At 49.1% G+C, this 18,280-nt stretch overlaps 2 protein-coding genes across 7 annotated transcripts in view; both read left to right on the top strand.

Annotated features, from left to right (window-relative positions):
• LOC120582279 (serine protease 42-like) overlaps nt 1-17,211 on the top strand; it is a 19,822-nt gene extending 2,611 nt beyond the window's left edge. For 3 of the 6 annotated variants that reach the window (XM_039837567.1, XM_039837570.1, XM_039837571.1), the window contains 5 exons: nt 433-659; nt 4,232-4,388; nt 4,798-5,060; nt 5,909-6,066; nt 7,285-8,124. In XM_039837567.1, coding sequence (XP_039693501.1) covers nt 611-659; nt 4,232-4,388; nt 4,798-5,060; nt 5,909-6,066; nt 7,285-7,521 — 864 coding nt within the window. In that variant the 5' untranslated portion in view covers nt 433-610 and the 3' untranslated portion in view covers nt 7,522-8,124. Of the gene's footprint in view, nt 1-356; nt 660-4,231; nt 4,389-4,797; nt 5,061-5,908; nt 6,067-7,284; nt 8,125-15,789; nt 15,794-16,954 lie in introns of those variants that run through there. The other 3 variants (XM_039837568.1, XM_039837569.1, XR_005647525.1) reach the window with 2 other exon arrangements.
• Nucleotides 13,105-16,604, top strand: LOC120581930 (serine protease 44-like). The gene is given in 5 exon segments (XM_039836809.1): nt 13,105-13,414; nt 13,769-13,968; nt 14,611-14,876; nt 15,635-15,789; nt 16,368-16,604. Coding segments are annotated over 5 exon segments (1,098 nt in total). The 5' UTR covers nt 13,105-13,174.
• Nucleotides 17,212-18,280: the final 1,069 nt, after the last annotated feature.

Here is an 18,280-nt window from a genome sequence, read left to right as displayed (position 1 = left end):
CCCCACTTTCCTCCCTTCCCCTCATAAAGATGACAGTTTAAGTTTTCAAAAGTGCCTCACTGAGAGGTGTCTCCACCATGGAATTTTGCTGTCCTCTCTGGGGTTGGGGGCAGAAGACTTGGTCCCCTGACTGGGCCTGGGTGTAGATGTAGGTACTGGGAGGGTCATACGCAGATTGCGAAAGGGGAAGTTGAATGAATGCCTGTGCCAACCAGAAGATGCTCCGATGTCAAGTGGCTGTGTGTGTAAAGAAGACTAATGGATGGCTGTCCCTCAAGAATGCATTGGTCAGGTGGCTTCCGTGGGTGAACCCAGGGCCTCTATTTCACTCCTCCTCTGTGCTCTGTCATCTTCAGGATCAATGACGTCAGAGGCTGGCTCCTGTGGACTTGCGCCAGCCCAGTGAGCCCACTTATTTCCATTCACTCTCAGGGGGAGGGGAGCGGGAATGCTGTTGGAAACTTCTTCAGAAGAATGAGGAGGCCTCGTCTCCTGCGGTCATGGCAAAACCTTTCCTGATCTCACTGGCTGGTACTGGGTCACCCGCTATTCCTGACTGAACAGTTATTACTTTGGATGGGATAATGGTGAATATCTCTACAGTTGGGCAATGGAGTGGTTTCACCTCTCAGAGACCTGTGGGCACCCAATGGAGACAGGTAATTACAGAGAAGAGGAATCTTTGCTGGGGTAGTAATCACACTGAGACATCTATGATTTTTTGGGCCCCCGCATGTAGACACTCAGCTTTGAATGCAGCAAGAGCTTTGTGCTCTTATCCAAATGGGATCATACCGTATACATCGTCCTGCATTTTGCACTTTTCATTCACTGTACGCCTCCCAGAAGTCTGAAATAAGACTCAGAGGGTTCAAGTCAAGGCATCGGCAGGTTCCATTTCTTCCGCAGGCCTAGAGGAGAATCAGTTTCCTTGCTTTTTCTAGCTTCTAGGGGCGACCTGCATTACTTGTTTTGTGTCCCTTCTTCCTCTATCTTCAAAGTGAGCGACGTGGCAGCTCTCTAATCTGTCTTCCATAGTCACGTGTCCCCTCTGACTACAGCCAAGGGAAGGTCTTCACTTTTAGGGATTCACGTGATTATACTGGCCTCACCAGGTAGTCCAGGAAAACATCCTCATTAAGGATGGAACATTCACAGGTTTAGAGAATATGGACATGGGTGTGCAAATATATGTTAGAGTCCCTGCTTTCAATGCTTTTGGGTATATTCCTAGAAGTGGAATTTCTGGATCATGTGGCAATTCTATGTTTAGCTTCTTAAGGAATTGCCCTATTGCTTACCACAGTAGCTGTACCATTTTAAATTCCCATCAGCAATGCACAGGGTTCCAATTTCTTCATATCCTGACCAACACTTATTTTCTGTGTTGTTGTATTTTTTTTGTTTTGTTTTGTTTTTATCCATCGTAATGAAGTGTTATCTTATTGTGGTTTTGGTTTGCATTTCCTTAATAATTAATCATGTTGGGCATCTTTTCATGTGCTTATTGGCCATTTATGTATCTTCTTTGGAAAAATGTCTATTCAATTCCTTTGTCCATTTTAATTTTTTTTTTTTTTTTGCTGTTGTTGTTTTGTGAAGTTGTAGGCATTCTTTATCTATTCTGGATATAAATCCCTTATCAAATATATGATTTGCAAATATTTCCTCCCATTTTGTGGGTTCTTTTACTCTATTGATAGTGTTTTTTATAACATGAAAGTTGTTAGTTTTGATGAAATACAATCTGTTTTTTTCTTTTGTGCCTGTACTTTTGGCGTCATCCAAGAAATTACTGCCAAATGCAGTTGATGAAGGTATTCTCCTTATGTTTTTTTCTAAGAGTTTTATAGCTTTAGCTCTTACATTGAGGTCTTTGATCCATGTTGAGTTGAATTTTGCATATCTTGTAAGATAAGGGTCCAACGTGATTCTTTTGCATGTGGATATCCAGTCTTCCCAGAACATTTTGTTGAAAACACTGTCCTCCCCCCTTGAACATTCTTGACACCCTTGTTGAAAATCATTTGACGGTATATGTGAAGATTTATTTCTGGGCTCTCTATTCTATTCCATTGGTCTATACGGCTGTCCTGATGCCAGTGCCACACTGCTTTGATTACGGTAGCTTTGTAGTAAGTTTTGAAATCAGAGAGTGTGAGTCCTCTAACTTTATTTTCTTTTCCAAGATTGTTTTGGCTATTTGGGGTCCTTGAGATTCTATATAAATTTTAGAGTGGATTTTCTGTTTCTGCAAAAAAAAAAAAAAGAAAATTTCATTGAGATTTCGATAGGGATTGCATTGAATCTTTTTTTATTTGCATTGAATCTTAATATTTGAACAATATAAAGTCTTCCAGCCCATGAACACAGGATGTCTTTCCATTTATTTAAGTCTTCTTTAATATCCTTAAGTAATGTTTTGTAGTTTTCAATGTCTTTCACCTTCTTGGGTAAATTTATTCCTAAGTATTTTATTTTTTGATGCTATTGTAAATGGGATTGTTTTCTTAATTTACTTTTTAATTGTTCACTGTTAGTGGGCAGAAATGCAACAGATACTCACATGTTGATTTTGTATGCTGCAGCTTTTCTGAATTTGTTTATATTCTCTTAACAGTTTCTGTGTTTGTGTGTGTGTGTGTGTGTGTGTAATCTTTAGGGTTTTCTATATATAAGATCATGTCTTCTGAACAGAGATAATTTGACTTCTTCCTTTCCAATTTGGGTGCCTTTATTTCTTTTTCTTGCCTAATTGCTCTGGCTAGAACTTTTAGTACTATATTGAATATAAGCGATGAAAATGGGCATCCTTGTTTTATTCCTGATCTTAGGGAAAATCTTTCACCATTGAATATAGTTTTCACTGTGGGTTTTTCACATATGGCTTTATCATACTGAGGATGTTTCTATTCCTAGTTTACGGAATGTTTTTAGCATGAAAGGGTATTAAATTTTGTCAAATGTGTTCTTTGATCAGTTGAGATATGTGTGTGTATACACACACACACACACACACACACATATATATATACACACACATATATAAGTGTGTGTGTGTGTGTGTATAAATTATATATATATAATTTCCTTGGACACATTTAAAATAGCTATTTTGAAGGCTTGTCTATTATGTCCAACACATAGGGCCCCTCAAAGACTATTATCTACTTCTATTATTAGCTTCTATTATCTACTTTTATTATATACTGGTCGAACCTTCTGGTTGCTTTGCATGTCTTGTAATTTTTTCATTGAAAAGCAGACATCTTAGGTAATATATTGTAGCAAATCTGGAAACTGGAGAACTAAGTGTTCCTCAGCTAATTCCCAGATGGCCTCTTCTCACCAGCTCCAGGCCAGGTCAGGCACCAGAAGGGGCAGGGCCGTGGGGGAACCGCCTACCTTTGAAGTACCCACCCTAAATTGAGAGGTCTCTATCAAGACAGTTTCCTCAGAAGTATCCTAACCCCTAGGTCCTGGGTAGTGCTCTGGCTGGACACTGTCTGCAGTGAGGATCCGAGTGAAACTGAGCATGCGACATTTCCCACTCAGGCAGGGGAGCTTGCAGCGCCAGGACCCGCCATTTCTGCCCCTTGGATGAGTCGGCTGTCTCCCCTCCACCTGTTTGCCTCCAGGCCGCGAGGGGGCGCCCCGACAAGGCTGACGCCACCGGCGGTGCCCATGGCGTCCCTGGGCGGCCCCCGGGGTGGCGGCCGCTCCCTGAGCCTTGTGGTCTGGCTGCTGCTCCTCCAGCTTCCGCTCCAGGAGGCTCGGGCGGGCGGGGAGGGGGCACAGGGCGGGTCAGCGCTGCCCTCGCCCCCTCCAACCGCCTTGGGGGGCGGCCTCCGGGCCTCCGGAGAGAGCCTGTGGAAGCCGCCACCCGTACGGGTTCCGGGGTCCCCTGAGGCTCCCGAATCCCATCAGGTTAACTTCAATGTGGTGGATTTTCTCCCAGGTGACTCTTCGTGTTGGGAGTCACCAGGAGAGGGCTGAGGTGTCAGGGTGGGACCTGGTGCTTCCTGGAAGTTTGGGAGAGAACGAGGCTCTGCCCTTAGGGGTCTGAGGGGGACACGATTTGGCCATGGGAGGTCTGAGGGTACATGGTCTGGGGACTCGGGAGCTGCCTGAGGGGCACCTCTTACTTTCCTGGGGAGCCCGGGGTGGGTGGGGGGTCAGGGGGGGACGAGGCCTGTTCTTCGAGGTTCTTCCTACGCTGTCTTCACCTCAGTGTGTGGCCGAGTGCTCATAAAGATCGTGGGAGGAGAGGACGTGAAAGACGGAGAGTGGCCCTGGCAGGTGAGCTTGAGGGTCAGTGGCAGACATGTCTGCGGAGGCTCCCTCATCACGCAGCAGTGGGTGCTGACCGCTGCCCACTGCATTTTAAGGTGAGGAGTGGCAAGTGGAGACTTTCGAGTTCCCACACCCACGAAGTTCTGTTGCCCTGGCAAGCTGTCAAACACCAAACCCAACCCAACCCAACCCAACCCCAACCCAACCCAACTGGGCCAGCCCAGCCCAGCCTAGCAAACCAAGGCACACAGGATCGAAGCGGAAGGGGTTTTACATCTGTAGTCCTGTTCTTAGGAATACTGGTGTGGTGAACAAAACCAGTGGTTTGGGCCAGAAAACCAGTAGTTTGGGCCAGTTAACCAATCTTGAGAGTCATCGAGAAGCGCTTTTTGGTGGTGGGTGGCAGAGTGGTGAGGGAGGTTGGGGTAAGACTGGGAAGCATCTGAAAAGGCACGGAGGGTGCTTCCTAGAGTCTCAGTGAAGGGCGTGCCCTCTGTCCCACAGCCGCTTCCACTACAGTGTCAAGATGGGAGATCGGAATATCTATAAGGAAGTCACGAGCGTGGTGGTTCCTGTCCAAAAAATCATTATCCACCCTATGTTCTCATCATTTGGAGTCACTCGACATGACCTCGCCCTTCTCTGGCTTCTCTACCCTGTAAATTTCACGGTGACCATCCAGCCTATCTGCATCCCTGAGGAGACTTTCAAGGTGGAAGCGGAGACCAGGTGCTGGGTGACCGGATGGGGCAGAAAAGAAGAATTTGGTGAGACTGTGAGGCAGGAAGCAATCTCGGGCAGAGGGAGGCAGCCTTGTCCTTGGACTAGGCAAGGAGGCTAAAGGGAGGGGCCGGGAGGCAGACTGCCCGGCAGGTGGGTGCAGGGGCAGCAGTTTAGCAGCTGCCAAGGTCATGGTTCCCGATCGTCTTGAACCCAGAAATTGGTTAAGGTCTTTTGTTGCAACACAAATATTTGATGGCAGCCATTTAGGAAAGGTACCAGTCCTGGAAATTGGAGCGGCAGTTAGGACAAGAAATACATAGGTGAAGTCCCCTTCTGCAGATTTGTGGGGGGACTGTGGCTGCCCGGTTTGGGGATATTTTTAGGTTCCCTGGGGATGGAGCCAGATGCTAGGGGATTCTATTCAGGATAGGTTTCCGCTCAAGGTGTGATGAGCTGCCTTGGTGGGTAGGAGCTTCCTGTCTTTGGGGGTTTAGGCAGAGCCATGTGAGGCTGTAGGGCTTCCCGTCTCTGGGGTGAGGCTGGATTTGGTATCTTTGGAGCACTTCCTGTCCAAGTAAAGTAGAGATACTTTACTGATGCACAGGACACCTGTCACTATGATTATTGATACTCAGAGTGACAGATGCTTGGTTATCATTTCGCGGGCTGGTAAGGCCTCGCCTCTTCCCGTCCTGGTCTGTCTTCCTTCTCCTGTCTTGGTTTCGGCTCTTACTTCCTCTTCTCTCCATGTCAGCTCTGGGCCTCAGTTTCCTCTGGTGTCAAATGGGGATAGTACCTCCTGTCCTGCCTTCTTCAAGGGGGATTCTAGGTGCTTGGGGGCTTGCTGTCCACCTGTGCGGTTCCACCCACTGCCGAGTTTCTTTGCTTGTAGGTGAACTTATTTCGTATATTCTCCAGAAGGTGGACCAGAATATTATCTTCTATGAAAAATGTAATGAGATTCTCCAGAAGACCCTGTTAGCAAAAAATAAGGTGGTGCTGGAAGGGATGATCTGTGGCTATAAAGGGAGAGGAAAAGATTCTTGTCAGGTAAGTTCATGGACCCCTTTCTACCTCTGCATTGAGGGAGAAAAACTTCCTCATTCCCAAGTGGCAGGGCCTGGCTTATTTACCATCTCTTCCCTTCACCCCTTAGTTAAGGAGATGCCTTCAAAAGGGAGCAGCCTTACCGCCTGCTAGCACTCCGGGGTGTGGGGAGCATGTGTGGGCGGGCACTCCGGGGTGTGGGGAGCATGTGTGAGCTTCTCCTGAGTGGCACCTATTGTACCAGTGTGAGCATTGCCCCCATGAGCTCAGTTAACCCGCATCACAACCCTGCAGCATAGACATCACGCCTGTTCTGCAGATGTGCGGTCTAAAGGCGTTAGCGCAAGGTCCCGCTGTGAGTGCCTGCAGGGCTCCCGGGCCCACAGTCCGCCCTCCGCCCCAAGCTGCCTTCCTCAGGAGAGGGCATTTGAGCCAGGTCTGAGATGATGAGTATTTGGATTTCTTGGAAAGAGAACCGTGTTTTAGGGAGAGGGAACAGCACATAGAGCGGCTCAGAGGCCTGAGGGACCTTGTCACGTTTAAGGGACGTTTCATGGGTCCGGAGCGATGAAGTGGCAGCTCTGGCCAGAGAAGGGCTTGGAGTCAGACTGTGTGTGGCCTGGGATGCTATGCCCAGTTCCTAGATGCTCTCCAGACAGGAGCGCAGACTAGGCAAAGATGCTGAGTCCCGAGCAGCAGCTGGGGCCGTGCGGCGGGCAGAGGAGGGGTGTTTGGGTTGAATCTTCGGTTCTCGGTGACTGCCTGCTTGTGAGGGTGGGAGTGAGGGAGAGGTTGGGTATTTCCGGCCGGGCTGGTGGGTGGTGGGGCCACCTGAGCAGACTTGGGAAAAGACGTGAAGAGTTCTGTGTGAGGTGGGTGTGTATGGGGTGTCTGGGAGTAGAGCTTAGAATATGGAGGCAGCTGGCTATGTAGACCCCTAGGACTTGGGGGCTGTCATGCAGAGGTGACGTTCAAAATGTTTCACGACCTCTGTGGTTTGGGACATAACCAGACGTAATCTCCTCGGAAGCTATTAAAGTTTTCTCCTTCATTTTTCAGTTCTCTCTTCTCGTAGTCACAGCAACCGGGGCCTGGCGGGGCCTGGCGGGGCCTGGGCGCGGCCCACACGCACCTGTCTCCCCAGCGCCGGGCAGCGCGATCGGCTTGCTCTTCCGTGGATGCTCTCCCAGCTCTGCGGCTTGTTTCCTTCTCTTTCCGCAGGGGGATTCTGGGGGCCCCATGGTCTGTGAGTTTAATGACACATGGGTCCAGATGGGGATTGTGAGCTGGGGCGTCGGCTGCGGCCATAACAACATTCCTGGAGTTTATACGGATGTTGCCTTCTATAGTAAGTGGATAGTCGCAGTGGTGAACCAGGCCACCTCCCTGTATCCAGCGGTGTTCCTCCTCCTGCCCCCGTGTCTGGGGCTGCCCCTGGGCGTCCTGGCGGCTCCCTGACCACCGCGGCCCTCTCCCCTCCTGTTTCTGAGCCTTGCGCTGGGCCTCTCCTCCCACCTCCCACCCCTTCTCACTGCCCTGCCCTCACGTTCCGGTGGGGGCTTGCTGACCCTGTGGAGACCACACGCTAGAGGACACAAGCCGGACTGGAGTCCTGAAAGCGTCCCAGCCAGGTGCTCTGGTCACCTGCCTGGGCCACGCCGACACCTTGGCCGTGCCCGGCCTGCTGGGAGGGAAGGTGAAACCGTCCCAACTCGAGGGCCTGCGGACCCGCCGGTGGAGCACGGTGCTTCATGGACGTCTACGACGCCTGCCAAAGAAGAGACATCATCAGTGGTGAAGAGCCTTAGACCTGGGCGGCTTCAGGCTCTCTCCTGAAACTTGGTGATTGTCCAGAGAGAGTGAATGCAGTGTCACCTGGTCCCTGCTGTCTGGGGCGGGAGAAGTTCCTCTGCATCCCCAGTGCGTGGCCCGCCTCTGCCACACAGGCCTTCCTGGGTCAACTCAGCCTTGGAACCCCCTTCCTCAGCGCCCTGGTGGCCGCCTCCAGGCTTTAAGGAGTGTGGAGATTTCTGATGTCGATTGAATAAATGTTTGAGAGTGGCTCGTGTGTTCTTCATCTCTACCGGTCTGAGAGTGGGAACACTGAAGAGAACCTATCTCACATTTAGCTTGGGACGATGTTTAGGATGCTTAGAAACCCCTAGAAGGAGAGATGAGGTCCTTGCCTACCGGATGCGAGTTCCACGGATGGTTTTAGTAGCTGGGTCCTGCTGCTCTCCCAATTCTGCTTCTCAAAGCCATCGGCATCTCTGCAGGAAGCTTTGTAGCTGAGTTTGCCAGCCATTGCCTCTGGGAAGGAGGAAACAGAGAGAGACTGGAAGAGAGGGGTCAGGGTATTGCATCCAATTTGCAACCCCCATTTTCTGCCTATTTCTGCTGCCCCCCTTTCTAGGTATGTGAGGCCTTGAGCACCAGAGCGCCCTGGCCAGGTTGTGGAAAACACAGGGCTGTAAATGCTTATTTAAAAAAGAAGGAAGATTTTAAGTTCGTGATCGAAACTTTCACTTTAAGAAGCTAGGAAAAAAAAAAAGTTATTCCCAAATGAAGAAGAGGAAATAAAGACAGGAGTGAAAATCAACGAAGTAGTAAATGGATAAAAAACAGAGAGTTCTCAAAATCTTTGGTCTCAGAATCGCCTTACATTCTCAAAAAAAAATTTGAGACTTCTCGATAGCTGGCATGTGTGTTTTATATCTAGCAATATATACTTCATTAGAAATGAAAAGAAATTAAAAATATATTTTATTATTTAAAAATAAAACCCGTGCATGTAACCATAAGTGACATATTTCCATGAAAAAAACCTATTATTTACAAAATAAAAAGTAGTCTGAAGAATGGTATTGTTTTAGCTCCCTAAACTTCCTTCATAAATGGCACCCTTTGACAAAAGACAGCTGGATTATCATTCTCTTCCAAAATGGATTGCTTTGGATGAAGTGTATGAAGAAAACACAGTATCACACAGACACACAGTTGGAAGAGTGAGGAGTATTTTAATAACTTTTTCAAGTAATTGAGAATTTTTCAAAATTGTTTTACAATACACCAAAACTTGACAAGCGGTAGTTTCCTGCAATGTGGAATAGGAAACTTTTTGTATTCATTACATTAAAATCTGTTGGTCCGTCTTTCACTTTGAATGGATCTTTTAGCCATACATAACTTTGTAAAGCATTGGAAAATGTCGATTCACTTAGTTATGCAGATTTTCCAAATGTGGGTACATTTCACTACACAATATTCAACGATCACATTCGCTCGTATTTCCCGCTACCATTATCAGAAAAGTATTTAATTATTGGAAAGCCATTGCGCTCAAGGAGCAAATATAAATTCTCCAAAATTCAAAATTTCATTTCAAAGTTCAAATTTTATCGGTGACAAATACTGTCAGTAGTTTTTCTTTAAAGTTGCAGATTCTGACTTTGCTTAGTTTTTAGAAAATGTCTGTCAAATACGCCAAGTCTAATAACCATAGTTTGACTATTAGTCATTCTTTTTAAGTAAAAATGATGTCCCATGATGAAAGTGGCTAGTTCAGCTCCCAGCTCAAACAGTGGGACCGTTTGCCTAAGTCAACATCATACTTCGTAGAGCAGAAATGCTTTATGCTATTTCATCACACAAAATTTTAAATAAAGTGGACTAACAGGTCAATATTTAATAAAATTAATAATTTCTACTTCTCCATCAAAGACGTTTGACAAGCGAATCCGGACTGATTAATTCTGTCAGTGGTATGCCACCCCTCAGAGTAGGCTGCAGCATGTAAGACTCTGTCTCGCCAGCATACTGACTCTCTGTGTCTTGCTCACCTTGCTAGCTTGGCAGAAGCAAGCTAACCATGAGTCCTACAGCCACAGGAAATGAATTCAGGCAATAGCTGATTGAGCTTGGAAGCAAACCCTTCCCCAATCGAGTCTCCGGAGGAATGAGAACCCAGCCCTGGCTGACACCTTGATTGCAGCCTTACAGAAGACCCAGTGAAGCTGTGCCTGAACTCCTGGCCCACAGAACCGTGAGATAACAAATGTGTTGTTTTAAGCTGATACGTTTGTGATTATTCGTCACAGAGCAGAGAAAACTAAGAGAGAGGCCATTCTAATATTTGATCAGGTCTCTAGCTTCTGTCTAATGAAGTTTATGATAGGTCTAATGAAGTTTATGATATGTCTAATGGATCCTGGAGTCATGTGCCTACTGTTGCACCTTCTTTACCAAAAAGAAGGTACCTAGGCCTAAACACAGGATCCCATGATGGTAGATCAGACTCTTCGTGAGTCCACTGATAGCGGAGCTGGCAAAGGCATTCCAGGCAGACAATGCTATATATACAAATTTAGAATCCATATTGATCCCAGTAAGGATGAATTGCTGGCCCTCCGGGGTGGATGGAGGTTGGTGCAATCATCTTGGAACCAAATAGCTGGTTGGTCTCCTTCGGGGATGTAGCATATCAAGGACTTGGCATTGATCTCTGATGCTGACCGAACGGGAATTCAGCAGCAGTAGTAACTACATCGGCTTTGGTAAGAGGGAGCCCATGTTGTTTTTTTTTTGTGTGAATGAAAAGCCTTTGATTCTGCCAAAACAGCTACTTTGTTCAGAGGCACAGTGTGTGAGCATGGAAGTTGACAAGGACAGAAGTTAGCGGACCTCTGCTGGAGGAGTCGTCTCATTCACTTGGTTGTTGGGTGTCTCCCCTGTACTGGGTGCTCATTGTGGGGTATTGGCACGGGATAGAAAAAGCTGCACATTGCGTCCCCTCTCCATGAATGAATCATATAGATTCATTCGTGTGCTTCTTCCCCAGATCGTCACATTTTGGTCTCGTCTGGCTGACTGAACCTTACAATAGGAGGTGCTTGTCTCAGTCACTTAATGTTCCATGGTCTGGCATTTAGGTTCTCTTTTAGAGTTCGGGAGTCGCTTTTCAAATAATATACAGTTTCTTTGCTGTAGACAGTATTATCTTGCTCCAAGGTTGTAGGGGTCTATACTGTGACTCTCTAGGACATAGCAGAGACACCTTATAGTAATTTTATTCACCACCGCAAACTCCAGCTCCATGGGATTTGCAAGGTCATACAGCCCGATTGACAAGGCTGCTTATACCGTCGTCTGACTTCATCTCTGGCAGAAGGAACTGCAAAGCACTGTGGCCACTTTTATGTGTGTGATCGATATGAACCTCCCTCAAGATTTTTTTTTTTTTTATCTAATCACATTTCTTTTGCTATGTAAGGTAATATGTCACAGGTTCCAAGGATCAGAGCGTGGACATTTTTGGAAGGCCATTATTCTGTCTACCACAAGATTGCTTTCAGATGTTGGTTACAGTTGTGCCCCCTTATCCTTAGGGAATGCATTTCAAGACCCCCAGTGGATGCCTGAAACCATGCATAGTACCAAACCCTATGTATACAGTTGACCCTTGAACAACATGAGTTTGAACTGCATGGGTCCACTTTTTTTTTCCCAATAAATGTGTATGATACTATAAGAGTATTTTCTTTTCCTTATGATTTCATTAATGTTATCTCTCCTCTACTGTCAGAATACAGTATATAATACACAAAACATATATAAAATGTGTTAATCGATTGTTTATGTTTTCGGTAAGGTCGACAACAGGCTACTAGTAGTTAAGTTTTTTGGGGGAGTCACAAGTTATATGTGAATTTTCGACCGAGAAGGGGTTGACATCTCTAACCCCTGTGTTGTTCAAGGGCCAACTGTACTATGCTTTTCCCTATACATATATAGCTATGATAAAGTTTAATTTATGAATTATGCACAGCGAGAGGTGAACAGTCACAACAACCAATAAAACAGAACAATTATAACAACACGCTATAATGAAATTTATGTGAATGTTGTCTCTCAAAATCTCTCCTCGTAGGGTACTCACCTTTTCACTTAAAGAAAGCAATTTACGGCTTCTCTTTGGCATCATTCCTCTTGCGCTTTGAGGCCATTATTAAGTAAAAGAAGGGTGACTTGAACACAAGCACCGCAACACGGTGACAGTCGATCTGACAGCTGAGACAGCTGTGAGGTGACTAACGAGTGGGTAGTGTATACAGCATGCATACGCCAGACAAAGGGATGATTCACATACCTGGCAGGACAGAGCAGGATGGTGCGAGATTTCATTACGCTACTCAGAATGGAGGGAGATTTAAAACTTAATGAATTTATTTTTTCCTGAAATTTTCCAGTTAATATTTTTGGACTTCAGTTGACCGTGGGTAACCAAAACCATGGAAAGTGAAACCGTGGATAAGCGGGGTGTATGTGTGGGGACTACTGTATTATGAATAGCTACTATGAACATTTGTACAGTTATGTGTGTGTGCGAACATACAGGTTTATTTCTGTGGGATGAATGCCCAGGAGTGCAAGCACCGAGTTGTATGGAAATTGCATATTTTAATTTTTAAGAAACTGCCAATCTGTTTTCCAGAGAGGTTGTAATATTTTACATTCCTACCACAATATCTCTGCATCCCTGTCAGCATTTGGTTTTTAATTTTAGCCAGTCTGTTAGATGTGCAGTGATATCTCATTGTGGTTTTAATTTCCATTTCACTAATGGCTCTTTTCATGTATGTGTTGGTTCTTATAAAAAGGTAACACTATTATTCTAATGTTGTGGTTAGTGACATTAAGTGCAAAATTGATGTTAAGGAGTTTAAATCTTTATTGCAAACAAGGAGGGGAGGGAAACGCTGAGACAGGCCTAACCCAAGCAGAGCAGGAGTCGTGGATGTATCTGTGTGAACTAACGGGTGTTGGTGGGGTGGTTGCCACTCTCTGGCCAGCGACCTGGGCCAGGGGATGCTGAGCGCCTGGGAAGCATCCTATTAATGAGTCCACGCAGAGCTGGAAAGAAAGAAGACTCACCTGAGTCAGGACTCCGCGGTCCGGTTTCGCCCATGCCCTGACCTTCAGATGACCCCAAGGGTGGGGACAGGACCCCAGTTCCCTCCTGGGACCCCCTGTTCCTTCCACACCCAACAGCAGGGCAGGGCGGGAGCCGCCACAAGGGGGCGCCCCGACAAGGCTGAGGCCACCGGCGGTGCCCATGGCGTCCCTGGGCGGCCCCCAGGGTGGCGGCCGCCTCCTGAGCCTTGTGGTCTGGCTGCTGCTCCTCCAGCTTCGGCTCCGTGAGGCTCGGGCGGACGGGGACGGGGCGCAGGGTGGGTTGGCGCTGCCCTCGCCCCCTCCGACCTCCTCAGGGGGCGGCCGCCGGGCCCCCGGGGCGAGCCCGTGGAAGCCGCCACCTGTAGGGGTTCCGGGGTCCTCTGAGGCCCCCGAATCCCGCGTGGCTGTGGTAACCCCCGGTTTGGTGGCGTTGACCCCTGCTGACTCTGATTTCCACAAGGCTCTGGCAGCTTCACAGGCACCAGCACAAACCATAAGGCCTGCCCCGGAGAACTGGCCAGGTAGGAAGGGGCTGGGACCCCGCCTGGGGCGGGGAGGGTCTCAGGGGCACACGATATGACTGGGGCGGGGGTTCTGAGCGGACCCAACCCCGCCCTTGAACTCTGAGCAGACATGGCCATTCTCTGAGGAATCTTCCGGAAAACAGACCGGCTCTGGGGCCCTGTGGCGCCACGGCCTGGCACCGATGGTTCTGAGACTCGGGAGCACCTGGCTCTGGCGGTGGCGGTGTGAGGGCTGCGCTCTCTCAGCCCCCTCCCTTCACTGACCCGCTCCAGGGTGTGGCCATCGGAGTATGAGGATAGTTGGTGGAAGGCCGGCTTCACAGAAGAAGTGGCCCTGGCAGGTGAGCCTGCAGATCGACGATGAACACGTGTGCGGAGGCTCCCTCGTTGCCAGCCGCTGGGTGCTGACGGCCGCCCACTGCATATATGGGTGAGTGTTCCAGACTCGGGGCTTGGGCCCCTGGCCTGGAACCAGTCCTGTCCCCTTCCCGGAGCTCTGTCTTCCTCATCAGGAAAAGGGGGGTCACGGTCCCTCTTCTTCAGGTTGTAGTCAGAGGTAGGTGATGTTAGGGCCCTTGGTAGCCTGGAAAGTCAAATCCAAAATCGGGTTCACAGCCACCTGGGATGATTAGCCTTCATCGAGCGGCAGGAAAGGGGAGAGGTGACAGTTGGGAGACAGTGTACGAACAAAGACTTTGAAGGAAGACTAATTAAGGGGCGTGAGTGTAGTAACTTGGCTAAATCAACGGCTCAAACTTTACTAAGCCTAGGAATACCTGGAGAGCTTGTTAAAACACAGGTTGCCTGTCCCTGACCCCCATTCAATTCAATAGGTCAGGAGTAAGACCCAAGAATTTGCACTTCTCACAAGTTCCTAGGTGATACAACTGATGCTGCTCATCTGGGAACTAAACTTCGAGAACCACTGGATAGAGTGGCCCGGGGTCCGGGGGAAGGGATGTGGTTTGGAGGGAGGCAAGCGGCCTATGGCTGGCATTGGAGATGGGAACAGGCTGGGAAGAAGCTGGAGCACGCGGAAGGGGTGTGTAGAACCTCGAAGATCTCTCTGCAGCCATCTGGACTACACGGCGAAGATAGGAGACATACACATGAGGCATACCTCCGGGACGGCACTCAAGGTCCCGATTATAGATATCGTGATCCACGAAGATTATAAGCCTTTTGGAACGATCGAAAATGACATTGCTTTGGCTCTGCTCGAGTTCCCTGTGAATTACACCTCACACATCCAGCCCGTGTGCTTCCCAGAAAAGGCTTTCATGGTGCAAGCTGGTACAGAGTGCTGGGTGACCGGATGGGGAAAATTACACGAAAAAGGTGAGACGGTGAAGCCAGACTGTAACAGACTCGGGCTCGGGAGTCTGCTAAAGAGACAGGGAGGCAGTTTGCCAGCAAGTGAGTAAGGGAGGAGGGTGGCGGAGATGCGGCTAGGAAGTAATTTAATGGTGTTGCAAATTTCTATTAGCATGTCAGGACCTAGGGGCTTGGGTGACAAGCAAGGGGGTTCTTTCTAGGGTGGATTTTAGCTCATGGGGGTGTCGATCTGCCTGCTAATCTGAGCTGTCCCAAACTAGAAGGACTTGCCTTGGTGGATGAGGAGATTTCTGTGAGTGAGAAGGGGCCAGGGAACAAACACGCCTCTCGGTGAAACTGTAAAGCTTCCTATCCCCATGGGGGAGAGGCTGGATTTAGTACCTTTGGGGCACTTTCTGTCCGAGAGTCTGTGGTCCTGCTCTAAGGACACCTTATTGATGTATAGGACACCTGTTACTATTACTAATACTACGCAGAGTGACAGATACTTGGCTTTGATTTCTCAGGCCGATCAGGGCTCACCTCTCCCTGTCCTGACCTGTTCTTCTTTCTCCTGCCCTGGCTTTGATTCTTACCTCCTCCTCTCCCCACGTCAGCTTTGGGCCTCATTTCCTCCAGTGTTAGGTGGGGACAGTATCCACTGCGGAGAGGGTGTCTGTATATGAACACACCTTTGAGATCCAGAGTGGGTGCCAGGGGCCTCCGTCCGGGCCCACTAAGCAGACCCACCCGCTCCGAAATTATCTTTACAGATTCTAAAGACGCAGCTCCAGAACTGCTTCAGGAGGCCGAACAAAGCATCATTCGCCATGAGAAGTGTAACGAGATAATCAAGAAGAAGTTGAGGAGTGAGGCTAACATGGTCAAGAAAGGGACCGTCTGTGGTTACAATGCCCTAGGAAAGGACTCCTGCCAGGTCAGTTCACGGGCCTTTGCCACCTCTGCATGTTGCTTGTCACCTCAGAGGTTCTTCAACCACTGGTAGGGGATCATCTTGCTTCTGCATCATCTGCCACTCCCTCCATTCGCTCTTTATTCAAATTAAGGGGAGTCAAAGGACAAGCTGTCAAGGTTCTGCCAGCTGGCCTGACCCGGTCCTTCAGTAGAGAGGAGATGATGCTGCCCGGAGTGAGACAGGGAGCGGGGAGAGATTCAGGCAGGAAATACCAGTCATATAGGTCACATTTTTGAACCCTTTCTATGTGATGGGCAATATACTTGGGTAAAGATTTTATTCGTTATTATTATCTCAGGGTACGTGTTATTTTCTTTGTGTATATTCAATATTTTCCGTACATAATTTTTTGAATATGTATGCAAATTTCGTCCGTTGAGAATTTTCAACTTTCGAATCTCATTCTCAGACACCAGGGCTTGGCGGGAGCCTGGGGGAAGCCCCGGCGAGCCCACCTCCCCAGTGCCTTGCAGTGTAGCCAGTCTGTTCTGGGGTTGATCCGCTTTCATTCCTCTCTTTGTTTCTTTCTCTTTCTCCAGGGAGATTCTGGGGGGCCCCTGGTCTGTGAATTTAATAAGACCTGGGTCCAGGTGGGGATTGTGAGCTGGGGCATTGGCTGTGGTCGCCGAGAATTTCCTGGAGTTTATACAGAAGTTAGTTTCTACAAGGACTGGGTCATTGATCACATGAGTCAGGCTTCTTCTCAGTACTCGGCAGGCTTCCTCCTCCTGCCCCCGTGTCTGGGGCTGCCCCTGGGCATCCTGGCGGCTCCCTGACCACCGCGGCCCTCTCCCCTCCTGTTTCTGAGCCTTGCGCTGGGCCTCTCCTCCCAACTCCCACCCCTTCTCACTGCCCTGCCCTCACGTTCCGGTGGGGACCTGCTGACCCTGTGGAGACCACACGCTAGAGGACACAAGCCGGACCGGAGTCCCGAAAGCGTCCCAGCCAGGCGCTCCGGTCACCTGCCTCGGCCACGCCGACACCTTGGCCATGCCCAGCCTACTGGGAGGGAGGGTGAAACCGTCCCAACTCGAGGGCCTGCGGACCCGCCGGTGGAGCACGGTGCTTCGTGGACGTCTACGACGTCTGCCAAAGAAGAGACATCGTTGGTGGTGAAGAGCTTTAGACCTGTCAGCTTGGTGATTGTCCAGAGAAAGTGAATGCGGTGTCACCTGGTCCCTGCTGTCTGGGGTGGGAGAAGTTCCTCTGCACCCCCAGTGCGTGGCCCGCCTCTGCCACACAAGCTTTCCTGAGTCAACCCAATTTTGGAGACCCCTTCCTCAGTGCCCTGGTGGCCACCTCCAGGCTCACCCCAAGTTGTGTTGAGGCATTAAGGAGTGCAGAGGTTTCTGATGTCAACTGAATAAATGTTTGGAGAGTGCATTCGGAGGCTCTGCTCTCCTGGACGTTGTGGGCTTGCATGTAACATACCCTGTAGATAGTCTCCCATTATGCTTAGGGACAATATGCGGTTCTTATTAAGCCCTAGAGGGAGAGTGAGTCCCCACCTGCTCATGTGTGAGTCCTAGGGGTGGTTTGAGCCAGCGCCCGGGGCCATGTTCCCTGTGCTGCCGTTATAGTCATCAGCGTGTCCGCTGGGAGCTTTGTCACCTAGTTTAACAGCGTCTGCAGCTCAGAATAGAAGTTCAAGAAAAAACAGAACTAGGAGCAAGAGTGAAGTTGGGGCATGAGAAATATCCCTCCTCTTCCACTGCTTTTACTTTCTGTCCCCACTCCCCCTCGTTACCAAGAGCTGGCCCTGTCCCCGCCGTCCCCGCCCCAGGAGAGCAAGAGAGACTCACTGGGTTAGGATCTAGTTCTGTATCCTTGTCCCAGGGCTGAGTGTCCCAGTCTCTCTGTGTAGCTGCTGATTAACTCCCTCCCCTGCCCTCCGCAGAGGTCAAGGTTTTAGCTCCCAGATATCCGTGGCCTTCAGAGGGCATCCTGTGTCAGTCCCATGTGTTGCCCAGGAAAGGCTGGGCTTGAGAGACAGAGTTTACAACAAACCTATAACATCCCAAATAAGTGCTCTTGGTTAGCAGTTAGCTTTTCTCCTTCTTACGGCTCCACTCGGTCCTGCGGTCCATGCTTTACCTGGAGGGCTTGTTAAAATGCAGATCACTGGTTCCACTCCCAGCGTTTCCAGCCCTGTAGGTCTGGGGCGGGACCTGAGACCGTACATCTCTACCAAGTTGCCAGGTGATGCTGTAGCTGCTCCGGGCGCCATGCTCTGAGAACCACTGCTCTGCAGAACAGGAGTGCAGAAGACACCTCCTCTTCAGTGCCTGGGCACACATCACCTCTACTCACTTCCTATTGGTGGGAACTCGTGTGAACCTCCTTAGATGCCAGGCTGCGGAATGTGGTCCCCAGAGCTGGACCCCCGCACTGGACGAGAGAAGCAGGAATCTTGGTGGTCATCTCCCAATCTCTGCCACACCAGCAGATCCAA

This window comes from Pteropus medius, unplaced genomic scaffold, assembly GCF_902729225.1.
Source record: "Pteropus medius unplaced genomic scaffold, Ma_sr-lr_union100, whole genome shotgun sequence".
Lineage (NCBI taxonomy): Eukaryota > Metazoa > Chordata > Mammalia > Chiroptera > Pteropodidae > Pteropus > Pteropus medius.
Note: the sequence above shows the minus strand (reverse complement) of the source record. Positions and strands in the feature narration are given on the sequence as shown.